The sequence below is a fragment of the Peromyscus leucopus genome, chromosome 15, assembly GCF_004664715.2.
Source record: "Peromyscus leucopus breed LL Stock chromosome 15, UCI_PerLeu_2.1, whole genome shotgun sequence".
In the NCBI taxonomy this organism is placed as follows: Eukaryota; Metazoa; Chordata; class Mammalia; order Rodentia; family Cricetidae; genus Peromyscus; species Peromyscus leucopus.
The window spans coordinates 26584058-26599483 of record NC_051076.1 but is presented as its reverse complement, the minus strand read 5'-3'; the positions used below and the strand labels follow the sequence as shown (position 1 = coordinate 26599483).

At 40.2% G+C, this 15426-nt stretch overlaps 1 protein-coding gene across 1 annotated transcript in view; it reads left to right on the top strand.

Annotated features, from left to right (window-relative positions):
• Nucleotides 1-15426, top strand: part of LOC114690704 (SLAM family member 5-like) — a 36494-nt gene that overhangs the window by 12339 nt on the left and 8729 nt on the right. The window contains exon 2 of the mRNA XM_028865586.2: nt 6049-6390. Within this exon, the coding sequence (XP_028721419.2) occupies nt 6049-6390 (342 nt within the window). The remainder of the gene's footprint in view (nt 1-6048; nt 6391-15426) is intronic.

Here is a 15426-nt window from a genome sequence, read left to right as displayed (position 1 = left end):
GCTTTCCAATCTCAAAGATCATCAATACACTTCTGTCTTGTGAGGGTTTTTATTGCTGTGAAGAAACACCATGACCATGGCAACTCATATAAAGAAAACATTAAATTGGAGTGGCTCACTTACAGTTTTAGAGGTTAGTCTATTATCATCATGATGGGGAGCATGGAGGCATGCAGGCAGACTCCAGCTGAGAGTGCTACATCTTGCAGGCAATAGGAAGTGGACTGATTCATTGGGCGGTATTTTGAGCATAGGAACCCTCAAGGCCCACCCCTACAGTGACATACTTCCTCCAACAAGGCCAGACCTCCTAATAGTGCCACTCTTTGGGGCCCATATTCTTTCAAACGACCACACCTTCAAACACATAACTTTAAAAGCTGTTTTCAGCCTGTGAACACTCTGAATCATTATATCACAGACAATCCCTCTTGAGACTACAGTAGGCTCCCTGCTGATGACGCTCTTGCCATTTGGCCTGCTTGTTTGTTTTGTTGTTGTTTTGATAATTCTTCTATAACTGTGGACACTTCTCACAGGCTCAACTCCAGACTTTTATCTTTCTATATCACCAACCTCAATGCTTGGTTTTCTCATTATGATTCCTAACATTTCTCAGGGGCCCAGCTACCATGACAAAATAAAGCATAAAGAAAAAGAGATGGAGAGAACATGTTCCCTCTTCTAAAAGACATTGGAGGCGTATATAGTTATCTTTACTTATATTTTATATTCAGTTGGCCAGAACTTAGTGGCATGACGACACTTGACTAGCAGAAAACAGGATAATATAGGCTATTCTGGTGGTTATCTACCCTTTTAACCATCAAAGATTCTGTCACTATGGAAAATAGCTAGCAGGTGTAATAAGTCTTTTTCTGTCCCACCAACCAACTCCCAAATAACGACACAGAGACTTCTTATTAATTATGAAAGCTCAGCCTATAGCTTAGGCTTGCTCCCAACTAGCTCTTATAACTTAAATTAACCCATTTATATTAATGTTGTTGGAATTTCTAAAGGTCTTTTAATGAAAAACCTGGAGCCAGATATTGGGGTAAATACTGAAAGATCAGAGAGACAAAGGAACCAGCAGCGCCACATCTTACCTCTAGAACTCCTCAGCATGAAAAGCCTCAGCTGAATAGCCTCTAGTTCCTGTATCCTCAAGCCTTATAAACCTTCTCCATTCAGCCATATCATTTCCTATCTCAACTTTCCTAATGCTGGGATTAAAGACATGTGACTCCCTAGTATTGGAATTAAAAGTTTGTGCCACCACTGCCTGACTCTGTTTCTCTCCTGGACTGACTCATTCTCATGTAGTCCAGGGTGGCTTTGAACTCACAGAGATCCAGAAGGATCTCTGCCTCCTGAGAGCTAGGATTAAAGGTATGTGCCACCATTGTCTGGACTCTATGTTTAATCTAGTAGCTTGTTCTGTTCTCTGAACTTCAGGCAAATTTTATTAGGGTACACAATATATCACCACATATTAATCTATATTCTATCATGTGGTGTTACCCCTCTTTCATCTTCCACTTTCTGTTTCCTCTCTGAGTCTCTTGGCATCTCCTTCACACCTAGATTCCTCCTCCTCTAGCTTTCTTTACCCAGAAATCCCACCTATACCTCCTGCCTGACTATTGGATGTTCAGCTCTTTATTACACCAATTACAGCAATATATCTTTATACAGTATACAAATATCCCACAACAAGCAGCTTCTGTTGCCACTCTCTTCCATCCAACAATACCACTAGACCATACTTTCTCCTATCATCCTTCCTTCCAACTGCTTACTTAGGTGGTCCAATATCACCTCAAATTTTAACACTTCTAACACTAGCCTTGTCTTTTTCTTTTGACATCTTTCCTGTATATCTGTTTTCTAATATTAGGTTTTCACTGACAGAAAGCAGAAACTAAAAATAAATAGCAGAACAAGTGAATTTTATTAGGTGCCTATTTCTTCATTTCCCTCCCTTGCACTATCTCTAAAACTTAGCCCTTCCTTTCCTTTCCTATTATAACTCCCTTGGTTCATGCCCTGATGGCTACATTAGCCTCTTAAAGTTCTCTCTAGTTTATTTACAGCATATCTATTTCCTCTATTACCAAAGCTTCTTTTTCTTTCTGTACATCATTAGTATTTTTAATTACCCCAACATATTATCTTAATCTTAATCCTTAAAAACTTTAATAGATCCCTCTACCTATTAGATAAACTCAAATTTAAGAGTGTCCCAAATCCAAACATAATTTATGTTTCTAGTGTTCTTCCCCCGCCCCACCTCCCCTATCATGAAAATCTGGACTCAATTGACATCAAAACTTGTGAGCGTGAATTCAGAACCCAAATACCTGAGACACCTTTCTTTCCCTATATCTTTCCAATAAGTTTTTTTTTTAACAGCCACAGTTCAAAGTACCCTTTGTCTTTTTGGGTTTTGACTGAAATTGCCATTGATGAATGTCATTCATTTGCCTGACATATCCCACTTCATATGAAAATGAAGCAAAGGAAAGTTTTGTGTGTGTGTGTGTGTGTGTGTGTGTGTGTGTGTGTGTGTGTGTGTGTGTGTGTGTTACCCCAACTTGGTATTAATTCCCCTGAGGCTCAAACGTGGGGCCTCACACAGGACATGCAAATCTCAGCCCCCTTTCAAGACATTTTTGTGCCACAAGTTCTCTCCAAAATTGGATTTTGCTGAGATTCCCTCCAGTGATATGATACTATTCGAGTCTCTGTGGCATGTAGAAAAATAAATATTGGAGTTGATTGGTAGACAATTCCTTTCTTTGAAAACTGAAGTGTTTTAAGAGCAGATTGAGATCTGCCAAGTAGAGCAGTTAAAAGCATCCAGCTGAGCTTCACTTGAACTATACCATAAATCTGTTTAAGGGAGATCCAATATGGCTTCAGCATCACTGAGCCCTCACAGGGAAGGGCCATGCAATCTTGGAAATGCACGTACCACTTGCTCGTGATCAACACCAGGAATAATTCACATTAGTTTCACCTGGACAGTTAACAAAGCACCTCTGCTCACATTGCACTGTTTGATGCCCACTGAGTTGTTGTTGGTTGTTTTTGCTCCTTTGGGTGGCCTGCCACCCAGCTCCCAAATAAGTCACACATGGAGGCTTATTCTTAATTGTAAATGCCCAGCCTTAGCTTGGCTTAACTCAAATTATCTCATCTACCTTTTGCCTCTGGACTTTTTCCTTTTCTTACTTCTGTATATCTTACTTTCACTCTTACTCCATGGCTGACTGGATGGCTGGGTGGTTGAATAGCTGGGTGGCCGGGTGGCTGGCCCCTGGCATCCTCCTCTCCTTGTTCTCTTGCTCTTTCTTCTTTTTTTTCTCCCAGATTTCCCCTATTTATTCTCGCTGCCTGACAGCCCTTCCTGTCCTTTCTCCTGCGTCGCTATTGGCCATTCAGCTCTTTATGAGACCATCAAGTGTTCCAGACAGGCAAAGTAACACAGCTTCACAGAGTTAAACAAATGCAACATAAAAGAATGCCACACATCTTTGCACCATTAAACAAATATTTCACAGCATAAACAAATGTAACACATCTTAAAATACTATTCTACAACACTGAGTAGATGGGGCCAATGTTACAGCTGTGATAGACTGAGAAAGGTTTTGTAACTATATTGAGTTTGCCCCATTTGGAAGCAGATGCCCAGTCTGTAGCCTGTCTCATATGTTTTTCAGTTACTTGCTGCAGTCCCAAAGCTACCTCTCTCGGAGTAGTTGTGTGCCTTTAAATGCAGCAGAAAAGTCAGTTCACACCTATTCAAACTCTTTGGTTTTTTTCTCCGAGAGCTCGAGGTCTTGCAACAACATCAGCAGTGCAAAAAGCTGCAGTATTTCCCCTACAGTGTCACCTACACATCACCCTCCCTGCTCCATTGCTCTTTGAGAGCCTGGCATCATTTCCTGAATGACTTTGCTGTGGGGAGTGGAGCATAGCTTAACACAAACACCACATTCAACCACTTGTGGTTGCACGACTGCTCCAATACCAAGAAGTTCTCAGCCTTAGCTGCTGGCCTCCATGTTTCAGAAGGCGATGATGGAATATAGCCAGAATTAGATATAATATATCTGATTCATCTCATACCTAACTTAAACCCAAAGAGTCAAATGACAGTTAAGCCATAGGATGTCAATTCAAAAAAGCCTTGAGACATGTAGGAGATCTGAGACAGGGCTTGGCATTTGCAGGACCCAGTGCCAAATGAAAATTTGGGGCCCTCTGTTTGAAATGCATTAAGCATTTGGAAGTCACACAGCAGGAGAAAACCAGTTCAATATCCTTTGAGCCTAGCCTCTGGCATCTATACCTGAGACAGAAGCTAAGGTATTCCAAGTGCCCTCTGTGAACCCTATCAGCCCAGTAAGATAATTGATCTGGTGACAGTTGGTGTTGGGGATTTCTGCAAAGTGTGGCTGCCACAGACAGCATTAGCCTAACTTTATGTCCTCTGTACGTTTTCTTCCTATCATCCTTTCCCTTTGGCAATCATCATGTTAGCTTTTGTATTCCTCCTCAAGACTGTAATGGTTTCCTATTATCTCTGTGGTCCTAACATAGCATGGATGGGTAAGTAGTACATAATAAATGTTAGTAGGTCAAGTGTCCCTACTTTCCTCCTGTCCCATCCTTCCTTGCTGTAGTGCCCTAAAACATATTGTCTTGGCTTGCCCATTTCAACTGAGTCACCAGTATATTCCTCTTGATGAAAAACCTTCCACTGACCAAACAGAAAGAGATTCATGTTAGCAGTCCTGGGATCCTGCAGTAGCTATTGAGCTCAAGGGCAAAGGTGGCCATCAGTGAGAGCACCACCAGGTTAAGAAATCCTTTCATTTTAGTGATTTGCATTCTCAACAGACCCTTGTATAGCAAGCCCTATGCCAACTTTAGGGTTAACCAGAACCCATTATGTGGAAATCATGGCTTGGCCATTAGGGCTTACACATAACCAGTTCACATCAAAACAGCTCAGCTAGTTGTTCATGAATAACACCATTTCTGCCTGCTCAGTTCCCATGTCATATCCATTATTGCATACTTCATGTATCATCCATGCCAATCTCGAACACTACTGATCATTAAAGAATCCCCAGTAAGAGATCTGCTGTATTAAAATATGTTTTCCTAGATGCATAAATTCTGAAGGCTAGAAGGCATTCAAGGAAAAAAGACCAGAAACCTTCATTAGGTCCAAGATATGAAGTGCATCCCTTTTCTGATCCTTCTGCGCAATAATGGAAGAGTTTTGGATGAGTTCCAAAAGTATGTGGGTTACTGCTTTTTTTTGTTAGTTTTTTGTTTTTTTACTGTGGTTCTCAAAAAAACACATAACATTTTCCCTTTTATCCTTAGAAGATACAGGCAAAGATTTCTGGCAAAATTATTCCCTAAGTTGGTGGGTTTAGGGGTATCTTTTCTGTTCCCTTCTGTCTTCCCAAACTCCATAGATTATTTGACACACAATGGGTGAGTATCAAAGTGTGATACTCACACTCACAGAGTGAGTTAAGTACTGGAATTCACTCTTGTGTTGCACAGACTGTCTTGAAGCAGCTTACAAAATAGGTTAAATTAATTCTTCATTCATTCGTCTATGAAGGAACACATGTATTTCTTCAGGGAAAGTTTTGTTTCAGACAAATCTGCAGGTATTTAGCTAAATTTTGGTTGTCATAGCACATTAACATACCTAGATTAAGCCGGGCAGTGGTGCTGTATGCCTTTAATCCCAGCACTCTGGAGGCATAGGCAGGTGAATTGGAGGCCAGCCTGATCTACAGAGCGTGTTCCAGGACATCCAGGCCTACACACACACACACACACACACACACACACACACACACACACACACACACACAAACCTAGAATGAAAGAAGAAATCCTCAAGACCCAGGAAGAACAGTGTCTGAGGAAGTTCCTCAGTGATACCCAAGAAAGAAGAAACACAAGTGTTTCAACAGTCTGATGGTCATGGTTTTCTATTTATATCCTCAGGGTCTGAAGCAGCAGGAAGAGGAGCAGATTCATCCGTGGTGTATGGGATTCTTGGGGAGTCAGTTACTTTCCCCTTAAACATTCAGGAGCCACAGAAAGTTAGGATCATTGCCTGGACTTCTGATTCATCCGTTGCTTTTGTAAAACCCGGACTCCAAGGAGCACCACCTGATGTTACTGTGACCCGGGCTGTTTATGAAGGACGACTAGATGTCATAGCTCAGAACTATGACCTAGTCATTAGAAACCTGAGGATGGAGGATGCAGGAACTTACAAAGCAGACATAAATGAAGAGAACACCCCCACCACCACCACGAAGCACTACCACCTCCATATCTACCGTAAGTTATGGGAGAACAGAGGGCAGACTTTACTTTTGCTTTGGAGATTTCTGACCTAAAGCACACCCATATTTCTGAGCATGATTTCATAACTCTTTCATACTCATAACTGTATAAGCATATCAGCACCTCTAAAGGTCTAACTTTAGTGCTGGCCAGCTCAGACTTTAGCTGTATTACTTTTCCAGGAGGATTTGTCCTTGGATCTTCGTTTTCCTGTCTTATTAAATGCCAACAATCATACTATTCAATTCGCAAGAGTTATTATGACAATCTAGTAAGATACCATCTGAAAAGTGGTCTTTACAAAGCTACTTGTTTCAAAATAATTGCAGAATGCATACAAAAATTCAAAGAATCACAAAAAGAGGTGCTGTGTGCCCTCCATTTCCCCTCTTCTGTTCCTCTAGATCCAACAACCCACCAGTCTGATCCCCAGTGCTAAAGCAGACCCTCTGGGGTGACATCTCTCCACTGTCTCCCTGATTCCAAGGAGATGAAATATGCAAGTACTGGTTGAACACTCTCCTCCTGTAAGAGCTAATACTTACAGGACTGCAGTTCAGTGTGCAAGGTCAAAAACAGGAAGTTGATGTTAGTGCAATTTGCAGAGCTTACTTAGAAAAGGTTCCACCTGTATCTGTGCGTATTTATGAATGGAATCCCTTGTAGTCCTATAGATCTTAATCATGTGTGTAGCACTGGAAACCACAATCAAGGTAGTTAAGTGCACCACCCCAAGATTCCCTTGTCTCAGCTTGGAGGGTGGAGATCTGTCAGTCCTGACTGTGACTTTCTCTGCTCAGCAGCTTTGTGCAGATAACATCTCTGTTCCTGTTGAGAAAATGAAATGAGATTGTAGTTTCACCATTATGACTGCACTAATACCCTTCCCCCTCCCCCCACACACACGATCTCTCTGAAAAATAGATAAATATGTATAGTTTTCACCACTATGGCTATACCAAAACGCACATGTCACTGGCTCTGGAGCTGGGGTCCTGCTGTCTCTGGTCCCCAGGGCACGGGGTAAGTAGACCCAGAGTCAAGGACACAGACTCCTGGAGGTTTGCAAGCAAGCTTTCATCTATTAAACAAAAGGCTGAGGTTTATATATGTGGATTTTTGGCGGGCTCTGCTCCTAGCTACTGTGGCATTTCTTGGTTAGCTCTAGGGCTGCATGTCATCACCGTCCAGTTTGGAGTTTATGGGTCAGGTTTCCTCTGGTCAGAGTGCTCTCTGCGCATGTCACAGTGCTTTGTTTGCTTAAGGCATGACCCGGTGCTTTCGGCCTCAACAACCACACAACACACACACACACACACACACACACACACACACACTCTCTCTCTCTCTCTCTCTCTCTCTCTCTCTCTCTCTCCCTCTCTCTCTCTCTCTCTCTCTCTCTCTCTCTCACACACACACACACACACACACACACACATAAAGTCTCTCTAAAAATAGGTAAATATGATCTTTTGCTTGGGCTTCAGCTATGGTGGAGTATTCAGGGCCAGCTGTGGTAGGGTTGCTCAGGTGCAGTGGAGACATATTACCCTGCCTGTTATTGACTGTGTTTTGATGTTGGCATCTAGGCACCTGAGATTAGAATAATTATAAGTCTAGGTGCTGATTTGGGCATTTGTCTTTTTGGGGTGAGTGTTTTGTTCCTTGTTTTTATTTCCTCTCTGGATTTTCAGAGAGTGTGATGGATATGTGCTGTCTGGCAGGAAATTTTCTTTGGAACTGATAGTTGTGACCACCGAGGGTTTCAGGTAAAATGTGTTTCTGGGTATTGGCAACTGACACTTAGGACCTGGGATAGGCCAGGGGTCTGAAGAGATTCACAGAAGAGAGGAGAGGAGAGTGTTCAACCAGCATCTGCTTATTTCATCTCCTTGGAATGGGGAGTCAGTAGAGAGAGGTCATCCCAGAGGATCTGCTATAGCACTGAGGACGAGACTAGGGGATTGGATCTAGAGGAACAGAAGGAGAGGGGAAGATCTACAGACAGCCTACCTGCTTCCATGGCAGGAGTGGCCCGTGGATTAACAGGAAGTACCTGCTGGAGTTGGGGGCTGGGATAAAGCAACAAGTGGGGAGAGGGGAGGTGGAGGAGAAGGTGTGTGGGAGCCACAAGATATGTGGGTAGGAAGTTAGAAGGAAAGCAGGTGTTCTGTTGTGGACCTGGGGTTGAGACTGGGGGATTGGGTTTGGAAGAGAGGAGGGAGTGGTGAAGGTCTTCAGTTAGCTTACATGTTTTCCTGGCCTGCTCAACTGGTATGTTTGCAGGGAATGCCTGCTGGTATTTTCTGGAATGCCTGTTGGAGGATGGGCTACTAGGATAATTTGGAGAAAGGAAAGTTGGGGGGAGAAGATAGAGGTCTTCAAAGAGGAAATTAACAAATTCCTTAAAGACGTGCATAAAACACAAAACAGTAGAAAGAAATGAATAAAATTGTTCAAGACCTGAAAATAAAAATAGAATCAATAAAGAAAACCCAAACTAAAGGGAATTCTGAAGAGGAAAAAATTAAGAATTTGAACAGGAAGTACAGAGGCAAAATTCACCAACAAATATGAGAGATGGAAGAGAAAATATCAGGTGTTGAAGATATTATAAAGAAAATGGACAAATCAGTCAAAGAAAATGTTAAATAGAAAAAGTTCCTGACCAAAAAAAAAGGGGGGGGGCAAGAAAGCTACTTTTGCAGTGGTATCAATGACTGAACAGGGACATAGAAGGTTTCTGTAACAAATCCTACCCCCACCCCAACCCTCCAAAAAAATGTAACAGCCTAGACAGGGAACCATTGAAGAGAGCTCTAAAAATTGTGATAAGGATGCTGATGTGTAGCTCACCACAACTGATGGCTTCTTATGGAGTTGCAGGTGGAGTAGGACCCATTTTTCTTTAAGGGACTGGCTACTGGGAGTTTGACTATGCTCCAGTGAATATATGAATAACAAAAATGGGACTCTTCTTCTTCTTCTTCTTCTTCTTCTGCTGCTGCTGCTGCTGCTGCTGCTGCTGCTGCTGCTGCTTCTTCTTCTTCTTCTTCTTCTTCTTCTTCTTCTTCTTCTTCTTCTTCTTCTTTCCTTCTTTCCTTCTTCTCCTCCTCCTCCTATTTGGGAAGACACAAGGGTGGGGGTGGACCTGGGAGGACTAGGAAGTGAGTGTGACCAGGGTGCATGATGTGAAATTCCAAAATAATAAATAAAAATATTATGTTTAAAAAAATACAGGAAATCTGGGACACTATTAAAAGGCAAAACCTAAGAATGATAGTATTAAGGAAAGAAAAAAATCCCAGCTCAAAGGCCCAGAAAATATTTTCAACAAAATCATAGAAAATTTTTCCTAACCTAAACAAGGTCATGCTTATAAAGATATAAGAAGCTGAGCTGGATGAGTGGGCTTTTTCGAGCCCAGTACCTGTGATGGGACACCTCATGAAGCCTTGAGGCAGGAAGAAGGGCTTGGACTTGCCTCTACTGGATGTGCCTCCACATGGGAGGCTTTGCCTTCTTGTGGGTGGGAGTGGGGAGTGGGTTAAGAAGGAGAGCCTGGGGGTGGGGAAGGAGGAGGGAAGAGGGGGATCTTTAATTGGTGTGTAAAATGAATGAAAAAATTCTTAATAAAAAAAAGGAAAGAAAGAAAAAGAAGAACAAAGAAGAAGCTGAGCTAAGAGGTGGTAGCACATGCCTTTAATCCCAGCACTTGGGAGGCAGAGCCAGACAGATCTCTATGAGTTTGAGTCTAACCAGGTCTATAGAGCAAGATCCAGGACAGGCACCAAAACTACACAGAGAAACCCTGTCCCAGGGAAAAATAAATAAATAAATAAAAGGTAAAAGAAGCGTATAGAACACCAAATAGACTGGACCAGAAAAGGAAGTCTCTTCAACACATAATAATCAAAACACAAAATCTATAGAACAAAGAAAGAATATTAAAAAGTCTCAAGGGGAAAAGACCAAAATAACATATAAAGGCAGACCTATGAGAATCACACCCAACTTCTCAACTGAAACTCTAAAAGCCAGAAGGTCCTGGACAGATGTGCTGTAAACACTAAAAGACCATTGATGTCAGCCCAGACTACAATAACCAGCAAAAGTTTCAATCACCATAAATGGAGAAAATAAGATATTCCATGATAAAAAAAAAAGACAAATTTAAGCAATATCTATCACAAGTCCAGCCCTACAGAAGGTGCTAGAAGGAAACTCCAACCTAAGGAGATTAACTACACCAATATAAACCAAGGAATAAATAATCTTAGAGCAGCAAAATCAAAAGATGGGAAGCACACGCACACACAAACACACACACACACACACACACACACACACACACACACACATCCCTGCCATCAATAGCAACAACAAAAACTAAGTGACAGGAATGAACAATCATTGGTCATTGAAATCTCTCACTATCAATGGTCTCAATTCCCCAATTAAAAGACATAGACTAACAGAATGGATGTGAAAACAGAATCCATTCTTCTGCTGCATCCAAGAAACATACCTCAACATCAAAAATAGACATTACCTCAGAATGAAGGGTTGGAAAGAGATATTTAAAACAAATGGACCTAAGAAACAAGCTGGTGTAGCCATTTTAATATTGGACAAAATAGACTTCAAACCAAAACTAATCAAAAGAGATAGGGAAGGACACTACATACTCATCAAAGAAAAGATCCACCAAGAGGACATTGCAATTGTCCTTATGTTGGGTACCCAAACATAAGGGTACCCAAGTTTGTAAAAGAAACACTACTACAGTTTAAGTACCATGTTGACCCTCAAACACTGATAGTGGGAGACCTTAAATTCTCATTGTCATCTAAGCAAAAACTAATAAGAGAAATTCTGGACCTAACAGATTTTTTAAACCAAATGAACCTAACATATATTTACAGAACATTTCACCCAAACAAAAAAGAATATACCTTCTTCTTTGCACCTCATAGAACTTTCTCCAAAACTGACCACATGCTCAGACACAAAGCATGTCCCAGTAGAGAAAAGAAAATTGAAATAACTCCATGCAACCTATCAGACCAGCACAGATTAAAGCTGAGTATCAGCAATAACAAAAGCAACAGAAAGCTTACAAACTCATGGAAACTGAACAACTCTCTACTGAATGGAAAATGGGTCAAGACAGAAATAAAGAAAGAAATTAAAGACTTCCTAGAATTCAATGAAAATGAATACACAGCATACCCAAGCTTATGGGACACAATGTAAGCAGATCTAAGAGGCAAGTTCACAGCACTAAGTGACTACATTAAAAAAAAAAACTGGAAAGATGTCATACTAGCAATTCAAGAGCACACGTGAAAGCTCTAGAAGAAAAAGAAGTAATCACACATAAGAGGAGTAGATGGTAAGAAAAATGATCAAACTCAGGGCTGAAATCTATACAATAGAAACAAAGAGAACAATACAAAGAATCAATGAAACAAAGAGTTGGTTCTTTGAAAAAACCAACAAGATAGACAAGCACTTATCCAAAATAACTAAAAGGCAGAGCAAGAATATTCAAGTTAACAAAATCAGAAATGAAAAGGGGACATAACAACAGACACCTAGGAAATCCAGAGAATCTTAAGTATATACTTTTAAAACCTGTACTTCACTAAATTGGAAAATCTAAATTAAATATATAATTTTTGTCGTGGATACCACTTATCAAAGTTAAACCAAGACATATAAGCAATTTAAACAGTGAAATAAAAGCAGCCATTAAAATCTCTTAACCAAAAAAAGCCCCGGAGCCAGATTTTAGAATAGAATTCTACCAGAATTTCAAAGAAAAGTTAAGGTCAATCATCCTCAAATTACTTCACAAAATAGAAACAAAAGGAACATTACCCAGTTCATTTTATAAGGCCATATACCCAAACCACATAAAAAAAAAAACCAACAAAGAAAGAGATTTACAGATTAATTCCCCTTATGAGCATACATGCAAAAATATTCAATAAAATACTTTCAGAGTAGGGCTAGACAGATGACTCACAGGTTAAGAGCACTGGCTGCTCTTCCAGAGGCTCTGAGTTCAATTCCCAGCAACCACCATGGTGGTTCACAACATCTATAATGAGATCTGGTGCCCTATTCTGGCATGCAGGCATACATGCAGGCAGAACACTGTGTACATAATAAATAAATCTTTAAAAAAAAATTTCAAACTGATTGCAATAACATGTCAATGATCAAGTAGACCTCATCCCAGAGATGCGGAGATGGTTCAATATATTAAACTCAACAAATGTAATCCACTATATAAACAAACTGAATGAAAAAAATTATTATCTCATTAGATGCATAATAGGCCTTTGATAAAATCCAACACCCCTTCATGATAAAAATCCTAGAGAAATTAGGGAATACAAGGGGCATACTTAAATATAATAAAGGCAGTTTACAGCAGGCCTATAGCCAACATCAAACAGACTGAAGAAAAACTCAAAGCATTTCAAGTAAAATCAAAAATAAGAGAAGCTTGTCAACTTCTCCATACCTATTCAATATAATATTTGAAGTTTTAGGTAGAGTGATTAGACAACTGAAAAAGATCAGGAGTATACAAATTGGAAAGGAAGAAGTCAAAGTATCTATATTTGTAGATGATATGGTAGTATATAGAAGTGACCCTAAAAAAATCCACCAGGGGGGAAAAAATCCACTAGGGAACTCCTACAGCTAGTAAACACTTTCAGCAAAGTAGCTGGATACAAAATTAACTCACAAAAATTAGTAGAGCCTCCTAGGTACAAATGACAAATGGACTAAGAAAGAAATCAGGGAAATAACACCTTTCACAATTGCATCAAATAATATAAAATGTTTTGAGGTAACTAACCAAGCAATTAAGAGAATTATATGGCAAAAACTTCAAGTCAGCCAGGCAGTGGTAGCACATGCCTTTAATCCCAGCACCAGGGAGGTGAGGCAAGTGGATCTCTGAGTTCAAGACCAGGCTGGTCTACAGAGCTAGTTCCAGGACAGCCAGGATTACACAGAGAAACCCTGTCTCAAAAAAAAAAAAAAAAAGTGTTTGAAGAAAGAAATAAAAGACAATATTAGAAGGTGGAAAGATCTCGCATGCTCAAAGATCTGTAGGAATAATATGGTAAAAAAAAAAATGGCTATCATACTAAAAGCAATCTACAAATGCAATACAATCACCATCAAAATCGAATACAATTCTTCACAGAACTTGAAAGGACAGTTCTGAACTTCATATGGAAAAACAAAAAAACCAGGATAGCTAAAACAATTCTGAACAATAAAAGGACTGCTGGAGGTCTCATCATTCTCAATTTCAAGTTGTACTACAGAGCTATAGTAATAAAAACAGCGTGGCATTGGCATAAAAACAGACAAGATGATGAGTGGAATCAAAGTGAAATCCCAGACATAGATAAATAGAGCTATTGACACCTGTTTTGTTTTGTTTTGTTTTGTTTTGTTTTGTTTTTATAAAGAAGCCAGAAATACACACTGGGAAAAAAAGACAGGATCTTCAACAGATTGTGTTGGTCAAATCGATGGCTACACATAGAAGAATGAAAATAGATCCATACTTATTACCCTGAACAAAACTCAAGTCCAGTTGGATCAAAGACCTCAACATAAAACTAGACACCTTGAACCCAACAGAAGAGAAAGTAGGGAATTGAACTTGAACTCATTGGCACAGGAGACAACTTTCTGAGAAGAACACCAATAGCACAGGAACCAAGACTAATAAATGGGACCTCATGAAATTGAAAAGCTTCTGTAAGGCAAAGGACACTGTCATTCAGACAAAGCAGCAGCCCACAGAACTGGAAAAGATTTCTTAGCAACTCAATGTCTGACAAAGGACTAATATCCAAAATATAAAAAGAACTCAAGAAACTAGATATTAAAAAAAACAAGTAATCAAATTCAAAAATGGAGCACAGATCTAAACAGAGAATTCTCAATAGAAGAAACTCAACTGGCTGAGAACCTTAAAGAAATGTTCAACATCCTCAGGGAAATTCAAACCAAAATTATTTTGAAATTCTATTACACCTATCAGAATGGCTAAAAACAATAACACAAGTGACAGCTCATGCTGGTGAGGATAGAATAAGGGAAACACTCCTCCATTGCTGGGGGGAGTGCAAACTTGTACAGCCACTATGGAAATCAATATGGTGGTTCCTCAGAAAGTTGGGAATTGATCTACCTTAAGATCCACTTATACCACTCTTGGGCATGTACCAAAAAAACGACTCCAATACCACAGGGCCACTTGTACAACCATGTTCATTGGTACCCTATTCATAATAGCCAGAAACTGGAAACAATGTAGATGCCCCTCAACTGGAGAATAGATAAAATGTGGTACATTTACACAATGGAGTATTACTCAGCTATTTAAAAAATGACATCATCAAATTTGCATAAAAATGGATGTAACTAGGAAAAAAATCATCCTGAGTGAGGTAACCCAGACCAGAAAGATAAATACAATATGTATTCACTTATATGTGAATATTAGGCATTAAAAAATGATAACCAAGCTACAGCCTAAAGACCCAGAGAGGTTAGGTATTGTGAAGGGCCTAGAAGAGACACATGGATCTCCCTGGGAGGGGGAAATAGAATAGATTTGTGGGTAGACTGCAGGTTGGGGAGATGAGAATAGAGACAGGAGGATCAGGTAGTGAGTGGTAGAAAAAATGGGGTTGAGAGAAAGAATGCAGGGAGAATTAGCTGGGATTGAGGGGCATTTGAGGAGTGGTGTAGAAACGTAGTCCTGTGGAAACGTGTTAAAGTATAGGAAGGCTATCCTAATGAAGTCTCCAATAATGAGTGAGATGAAGTACACCCTTCAAGGCCGGGACTTGAATTTTCACTGTCAGTCAGCCTCCCTTTTAATGAGGACTTTGCTTTGATTTCCACAACTTGAGCTCTGTGGCTGCTGGAGAGAAGATCCTCTTCCAGGGCACCCTTAGGAACCTTTAGACTGTTTATGTGTAT